Raw genomic sequence first — 8,311 nt, 5'->3', positions numbered from 1 at the left:
TCTCAAAAAAAAAAAAAAAAAAAAAAAAATCTCTTAGTAAAAGCATAGTCCAGCAAGAATTAGAATGATACTTTTGGTTAACAGTTTTTCTCTATGTGGAGTGCTTCGTTTCCATTGCCTCACAAGTATGTTTTCAGATAATAGTTGAGCTGAAAATGTTGTCAGTCTCTTGGTTATAAAAAAATTTACATATTTAAACTTGCATACTTTTATTCCTACATATTTTCAGTTGTTCTCACAGTTCAATAATCGGTGTTTGAAAATGAGTATATGTGTATAAAAACAAAAGTAGGCCGGGCACGATGGCTCATGCCTGTAATCCTAGCACTTTGGGAGGCCGAGGCAGGCAGATCACGAGGTCAGCAGTTCGAGACCAGCCTGGCTAACATGGTGAAACCCCATCTCTACTAAAAATACAAAAATTAGCTGGGCATGCTGGCAAGCACTTGTAATCCCAGCTACTCAGAAGGCTGAGGCAGGAGAATCGCTTGAACCTGGGAAGTGGAGGTTGCAGTGAGCCAAGATTGCACCATTGCACTCCAGCCTGGGCGACAGAGCAAAACCCCGCCTCAAAAAAGAAAAAGTAAAGAAAGAAAATTAGTATGTGTGGCAACAGGCCATATTCTCAAAAATAAATGATTGTGTGCCAGTTAAGAGCTTAGTGAGTAGCCATAGTGGGTATTAGATATCAGTTTTGGTTATATTCATCTTTAAAAATTATCTGCAAATTTTGGAATGTGAAAAACCAGTGTTTTGTTTCGTAGGTATATACTATATGCATTTTTAAAATAAGAGCGAGTGCCACTGCTTTACAGTGTACACAAAGATAATGTTCCCATGTTCTCTTGATGTCAGTATGACTTTAAAACATATTATCAAGAAATAACTAAGTCTGGAAAACTGTGGTAAATAACGGATTCTCTAAAACCTAAGTTTCTTACTAGTAAAAATAAGAAATGGAAAAAGTCACCCTGTGCTATTATTTGAGCCACTGAGGTCCTGACACTGAATTCTTGGTGGTGGATAATAATCTCTTCTTTTTAATTATTGGCTTCCAATTCTCTCTCTGCATTGCTGGAAACAAAAATCATGTATTTCACTATTGGTGGTGGGGATGCTCACACTGAAAAAGTAGACACATTCAAACTGATTTTAAAAATGTTACAATCAAAATTTGCTTCTGCTAAATTAGTAGAGGACCAATACTGTTTTTCTCCTTCATAGCATGTTTTGGTACTTCTACATTGACCTTATAACTTTTTTTTTTTTAAACAGGAATAGAAGTTTACATTCTTAAAAAGTTTATGAAAATATGAGCTTTTACCTGGTTTGTATGTGTGTATATGTATATGTATATATACATATATATTTAAATTTCTTGCATTGATTTTCAAATTGAAAGAGAATCATTTGTGAAAATATCTTAGAGTTCATGCTTTACATTTTGCATGCAACAAAAGTTATTTTCATGCTTTAAGTTATTTATGTTGCTTATTAATGAAAATTTTGAATACATAATTTTCTCAGGGACAAAACTAAATAAACCCTTCCCTTTGGAGGATTAATGATAAATTTAAACTTTAAGGCATTAAAAAAACTTTTTTTTTTAGAGACAGAGTCTTGCTTTGTTGCCCAGACTGAAGTGTAGTGGTACAGTCATAGCTCACTGAAGCCTCAAACTCCTGGGCTCAAGCAAGCCTCCTGCCTCAGCCTTTTGAGTACCTGGGACTTTAGGCGCATGCCAACATGCCTAGTTTATTTTTAGTAGAGTTGAGGTCTCAAACATCTGGCATCTCTTGCCTTGGCCTCTCAAAAGTGCTAGTACTACAGCCATGAGTTACCACACCTGACCCTTAAAATCTTTTATGTACAGGTGTAAGTGGGTATCTTAAAGTGCCAACATATTTAATTATTTCAAAAAGTGGTTGAAAACTTCTATTTCTAGTTGGCATCGCTAACTGGTTGACTAAGTTGATTCCATTAAAAATAAGAATGTTCTTAGACTGTAATGATTTTGCTATTAGTTAAATAGAAATCTATCACTGGATAGTATAAGTTAATGACTTGAGATACGCATTTGAATATATAATCACATTACTTAAATGCATGCTTTTGAACTGAAACTTAACATTATGAATTTTAAATTAAAATTTGACCTTAGAGGTAAATTTCTGTATGTTACTAAAACAGTTCTTAAAATACTTCTGAGATTTCTAAAAATTAGTGTGCCCTAAAGAATTCAGGTCTGTTTTTCTTAACTACTGTAGGCAGTAGATGTGCAGATGATTTCTGCATGCAAAAATTAAGCCCCTAGCCATTGGTTTGCTTCAGTTAATACGTAGTTGCCAATTCTCTGTGTGTGATTGAGTTTAAAATTACGAATGGGGCTGGCCGTGGTGGCTCATGCCTGTAATCCCAGCACTTTGGGAGGCCAAGGCGGGCAGATCACGAGGTCAAGAGATTGAGACCATCTGGCCAACATGGTGAAATCCCATCTCTACTAAAAACAGAAAAATTAGCCAGGCGTGGCAGTGCACACCTATAGTCCCAGCTACTCAGGTGGCTAAGGCAGGAGAATTGCTTGAATCCAGGAGGTGGAGGTTGGTGAGCCAAGATCGTGCCACAGCCAAGATCGTGCCACAGCACTCCAGCCTGGCCAACAGAGCGAGACTCTGTAAAAACAAACTACAAATGGTACTTTTGATATATTATCTTTTTAGGTGCTGGGTCCATTTTGTTACATTTGGTTCAATAGAAATATTGATGTTACCAATCTAAGAAAGTTAAAATATGCCAATCCCCAAATTAGGTAATTGATTCCCAGTTTTAAGATAAAAGAACAGAATTCCCTTAAAATTAAATGTGCAGTAAAATATACCAATTTTAAAAAGTATTTACCTTTCTTTTAGAAGAATGAACCCAGTATTATATCTTTTAATTTGTGCTACATATAGATTAATATTTCTGTGCATTTCTCTGTGCCCCTACTTTGGTGGTATGCTTTTCTGAACAAACTAGCAGCACAGTTAACTAAGCACTTTGTCCCCTTTGATGACTGTTTAATTTCTAGATTGGAAAAGATTAAGAACTTTTATCTCCATATGGCCAATATATGATTGTGCCTGTTGTCATAGCTTTCTTATCATAGGCTTAAGCAAGAAGAACCCTGTTAAAAGCGTTTAAATTAGAATAGAAGGTACAAAGCCAGTATGACTGAACACTGTTCTAAAAATTATTTTTAAGACTTGTTGTAAGGCCAGGTTTGGTGGCTCATGCCTGTAATTCCAGCCCTTTGGAAGCCAAGGTAGGCGGATCACTTGAGCTCAGGAGTTTGAGACCAGCCTGAGCAACATGGTGAAACCCCATCTCTACAAAAAAATACAAAAATCAGTTGGGTGTGGTGGTGCTTGCCTGTAGTTCCAGCTAGTTGAGAGGCTGAGGCAAGAGGATCACCTAGCCTGGGAGGTCGAGGCTGCAGAGTTGTGATCTTGCCACTGCACTTCATCCTGGGCAACACAGTGAGACCCTGTCTCTAAAACAAAAGCTCAAATAAACAAAACTTGTAGTAAGGATACAAAATGCTCCTATTTCGTGTGTGTCCTTTAAATAATTCATGATGTTTTTATATTATGGCAAATAGCCTTCATTTAAGATTTTAATTTAAATAACATAGTTACACATGTATAAAAGACCCATCACTTTTTTCCTAAGTCAAAGAAATGATTTAAAGCTAATTTCAGTTTAGGCTTTAATTCCAAGGCTAGCAAACTAAAATGGTTGCATTAATTGATAAACAAGATGCTAATACATGTATTTACGCTTGTCATAATCTCTCCTAATTCCTAATTTAAAAATTTAATTCCATTAGAAAACAAAACTGACTTTTAAGAACAAACCAGGATTCTAGCCCATATTTTAAAACCGCATCCTCAATTTTATTCAAACAGTCTGATGTCTGTTTAAAAAAAAAAAAAAAAAATCTCAAGCTCATAATCTCAAACTTCTTGCACATGGCTGTCCCAATAAATTACTCTTACCAATGCAACAGACTTTAAAGAAGTTGTGTTTTACAATGCAGAGAGTGGAGGATGCTTTTTATACATTGGTGAGAGAGATCCGACAATACAGATTGAAAAAAATCAGCAAAGAAGAAAAGACTCCTGGCTGTGTGAAAATTAAAAAATGCATTATAATGTAATCTGGTAAGTTTAAGTTCTGCACATTAATTTTGGCAGAAAGCAGATGTCTTTTAAAGGTAACAAAATGGCAACCACTTTAGAACTACTTAGGTGTAGTATTCTAACTTGAAATATTAAAAGATAAGAAACTTGTTTCCATTATTAGTACAGTTGTTCTAATGGGAATTATGAGACAGTTTTGATGGCTGTAGTATACTAATTATATTTGGCATAAAGTCTAATGATTTAATGAGTCTTAGGTAAACTGAATATTTGAGAGCTGATATTTACCTTTATTTTTAACGGAAATCATACTTAAGTTTTGAGGTAATCAGCAGCTTTTGGGTTCTTTTTAGGTAGGGAGAAAAAAATATAAGAGATAGTGGAGAGCAGTAATATTGCATGGCCCAGAAGGTGGGAAAAGCCACTCTTAAATGTATTTTTTCTTTTGGATATTTTATAAGCAAATAACCATTTTTCTGCCTAAGTTCTCCAACTCAGTGGCATCAGCAGCACTTTTTTATCCCAGTGAGAAACCTGGGAGTTTTAGGATGACTCCTACTGCCCTCTTTCCTCCAGTTCCCCAGTTGGAAGTATCCACAAATTCGTGTGATGTTACATTCTGTGTCTTTTATGCCATCATTAGTTCAGGCCCCTGTCATTTCTTTCTGGACTGTTAGAATCTCCTATTTGATTTACTAGTTGCTGCCATGATTCATTGTGCAACCAGAGAGATTTATGTTAAAGAAATGTCATTTTTGGCTGGGTACAGTGGCTCACACCTGTAATCCCAGCATTTTGGGGAGGCTGAAGTGGGCAGATCACCTGAGGTCAGGAGTTCAAGACTGGCCTGGCCAACACGGTGAAACCCTGCTTCTGCCAAAAATACAAAAAATTAGCCAGGCGTGGTGGTGCATGCCTGTAATCCCAGCTACTCAGGAGGCTGAGGCAGGAGAATCACTTGAACATGGGAGGCAGAGGTTGCAGTGAGTCAAGATTGTGTCACTGCACTCCAGGTTGGGCAATAAGAGGGAAACTCCGTCTCAAAAAAAAAAAAAAAAATGTCATTTTCTTATCTTTAAATCGAGTTACTAACTTAGCTATAGAATAAAATCTCATGTTGTACAGCATGTCATAAATAGTCCTTACTACCTTCCCACCACTCTGTCTCTTTTTTGGTCTTATATCTAAAAACTTCATCATCTTGCCTGAATGTCTTTTGTCCTTCTATAAATAAATACCATGTTATTTCCGACCTTCCCTTGAGTCTTGGCTCATTTGGGATGCCAATATTTTTATCCCTAGTCTTACTAATTAGCTAACACTCTGATGATTCCCCAGTCTCCTACACTCTAAAAATCTTTCTTTAAGCACTTGAAACTAGGCATAGAACCCTTCCTGTATATTCCCAGGATATTATTATTATTATATAAGTTTCCTATGTTATGTTGAAATAACCTCTTCTGTTTCATTCCTGTATTATTTGACAGCAAAATCTTAGCCAGAATTACATATTTTTAATCTTTGCATGCCCATTGCCTAGTAAGGTTCCTGGCACATAGTAACTACCCAGTAAATATTTATTGTGTGGAATTCTCATTTTTGTTTCTAAACTAGCCCATGTTAAACTCTGTCTTGCTCAGAAAATAACATCACTAGGTATCATAAAATTCATGGCAAAGCTTAAGCTTTGGATGCATATTGTTTGTAATATATCATGTTCTTGAGAACAGGCAATAAATAATATTGCCATTTTCAAAAACTAGCATATCATTTTTTTTTTAGGAAGGAGAGGAGAGAGGAAGGGGAGGAGGAGGAGACTACTAGCATATCATTTATTATACTTACTACAAGTTGGTGTTCTTTATTATATGAATTTTAGGTGTTTTTCAAAAGTATAAAATATATATCTGAATAGTAGACTCAATCCCAAAAGATGTTATGTGGTGTACTAATCTAAACTCAGAAACAAAGCATAACTGGCATTAATTTTTTTTTTTTTTTTTTTTGGAGACGGAGTTTCGCTCTTGTTACCCAGGCTGGAGTGCAATGGTGCGATCTCGGCTCACCGCAACCTCCGCCTCCCGGGTTCAGGCAATTCTCCTGCCCCAGCCTCCTGAGTCGCTGGGATTACAGGCACACGCCACCATGCCCAGCTAATTTTTCGTATTTTTAGTAGAGACGGGGTTTCACCATGTTGACCAGGATGGTCTCGATCTCTTGACCTCGTGATCCACCCGCCTCGGCCTCCCACAGTGCTGGGATTACAGGCTTGAGCCACCGCGCCCAGCCGACTAGCATTAATTTTTATTGAAATTTACGAACTCAATATTTTTTGAGTGTCATTGTGTAAAGCAGTATTTTGCAATTAAAGCAATTTTGCATGTTAAATTTTACCACTGTCTCTAAATTATTGCAAATTTAACAATGCAGTTTGAAAAGTTGTACATTTTAAATAAGAGTACCATGACCAGATTTAGGCGGTGGTTTTTAATTTTCTCCTCTTATTGTCTCACCATTAGATTATTTTAAGAATAGAACCGTTTAGAGTAAAATAATAAGTGTTATGCTTTAATTTAAAACAAAGGTGTAAGCATATACTATTCTAAAATTTCTAATTTGTGCAAATTGTGTTTTATACTGTGACTATAGGTGAATGTCACAATTGTTTGATGTGGTGAATCCTTGCTTTTTTAGTAGACATGGAAGTAATTTATATAAAAAAGAACTATACTTGGTAATAATTAAAAATTTAAAAGTTAAATACAAATTTTTTAAAAAAGATTTATGGCCGGGTGCAGTGGCTCATGCGAGGTGGGTGGATTGTCTGAGCTTAGGAGTTTGAGACCAGCCTGGGCAACACAGTGAAACCCCGTTTCTACTGAAATAAAAAAGAAATTAGCTGAGCATGGCTGTGTGCGCCTGTAGTCCCAGCTACTTGGAGCCTTAGGCAGGAGAACTGCTTGAACGTGGGAGGTGGAGGTTGCAGTGAGCTGAATTGCAAGATTGCACCTGGGCGACAGAGCAGGACTCTGTCTCTACAAAAAAAAAAAAATTATTTGACAAGCTGACTGTGGTGGTGTGCACTTGTAGTATAAGCTGCTTGGGAGGCTGAGGCAGGAGGATTGCCCAGAGTTTGAAGTTGAAGGGAGCTATGATGGTGCCATTGGCACTATAGCCTAGACAACAGAGAGAGACTCCATCTCTAAAAAAAAGTAAAAATTAAAAAATTTTGGGCCAGGGTCAGTGGCTCACACCTGTAATCCCAGAACTTGGTATGAGGATTGCTTGAGGCCAGGAGTTCAAGACCAGTCTGGACAACATAATGAGACCCCAGCTCTAGCAATGAATGAATGAATGAATGAATGAATGAATAAAACTTATTTGACAATGATAAACATATATAAATTAACTTTTCTCAGTTCTGAAAAAGATCATGTTTAACCAAAATAATTACTGGGATACTACTTTGATCTTTGTGTGTATGTGAGAATGATTAGTTCTCATATGAGAAAAAAGAATTCACTGCTCTGTGTAATTGTGATATTTCTCTCATCATTGAAATTAATTTTTTTACTATTTATTTTTAAAATAGAGATGAGGTCTTGCTATGTTGCCCAGGCTGGTCTCAAACTCCTGGCCTCAAACAATTCTCCTGCCTCACCCTCCCAAATTGCTGTGACTGTAGGTGTTAGCAACTGCACCCAGTAAAAATTATTTAATTTTAATAAGATGATGTAGAGAGCAGAGTTCAGTGCAATGTGAGCCTAAAATCTTTGTCAGAATCTTAGAAAGTAATGTTATCAAATTCTGTGTTTTCACCATAAAATGTGTCTTCTCTGTATCCATCACATGGTTTCTCATTTTTTTTTTTTTCTGCTTTACCATTTTGGTATCATTGGCATTTTTCTTCATTAAAAAAGTAGTAGAAATGGAATAGATTACATAAGGATGTGATCAAAGGGAGTTAATTCATGCAGGGTAAGGGAGTTAGATTAGATCCTCTTTTAAGATCCCATCACATTCTAAGGGTTATGATTCTAAATTGTCAAGTGCTGGCAAGCTACACAATAATTTTTATTACATCACTGGAAATTTCCTCCTCTGTATGTGTTAAAGAGGTCAGCCTAAAG

The 8,311-nt window shown here is 36.4% G+C and overlaps 1 protein-coding gene across 4 annotated transcripts in view; it reads left to right on the top strand.

Moving 5' to 3' along the window:
- KRAS (KRAS proto-oncogene, GTPase) overlaps positions 1-8,311 on the top strand; it is a 53,016-nt gene that overhangs the window by 37,941 nt on the left and 6,764 nt on the right. For 2 of the 4 annotated variants that reach the window (XM_017523019.2, XM_017523020.2), the window contains exon 5: positions 4,079-5,005. The exons of 1 other annotated variant lie outside the window; for it this stretch is intronic. In XM_017523019.2, the coding sequence (XP_017378508.1) occupies positions 4,079-4,198 (120 nt within the window). In that variant the 3' untranslated portion in view covers positions 4,199-5,005. Of the gene's footprint in view, positions 1-4,078; positions 5,006-7,419; positions 7,421-8,311 lie in introns of those variants that run through there. One more of the 4 variants, XM_017523021.2, reaches the window with a different exon arrangement.

Source organism: Cebus imitator, unplaced genomic scaffold, assembly GCF_001604975.1.
Source record: "Cebus imitator isolate Cc_AM_T3 unplaced genomic scaffold, Cebus_imitator-1.0 Scaffold25, whole genome shotgun sequence".
NCBI classification, from domain to species: domain Eukaryota; kingdom Metazoa; phylum Chordata; class Mammalia; order Primates; family Cebidae; genus Cebus; species Cebus imitator.
The sequence above is the reverse complement of the archived record's forward strand: the minus strand, read 5'-3'. Positions and strand labels throughout refer to the sequence as shown.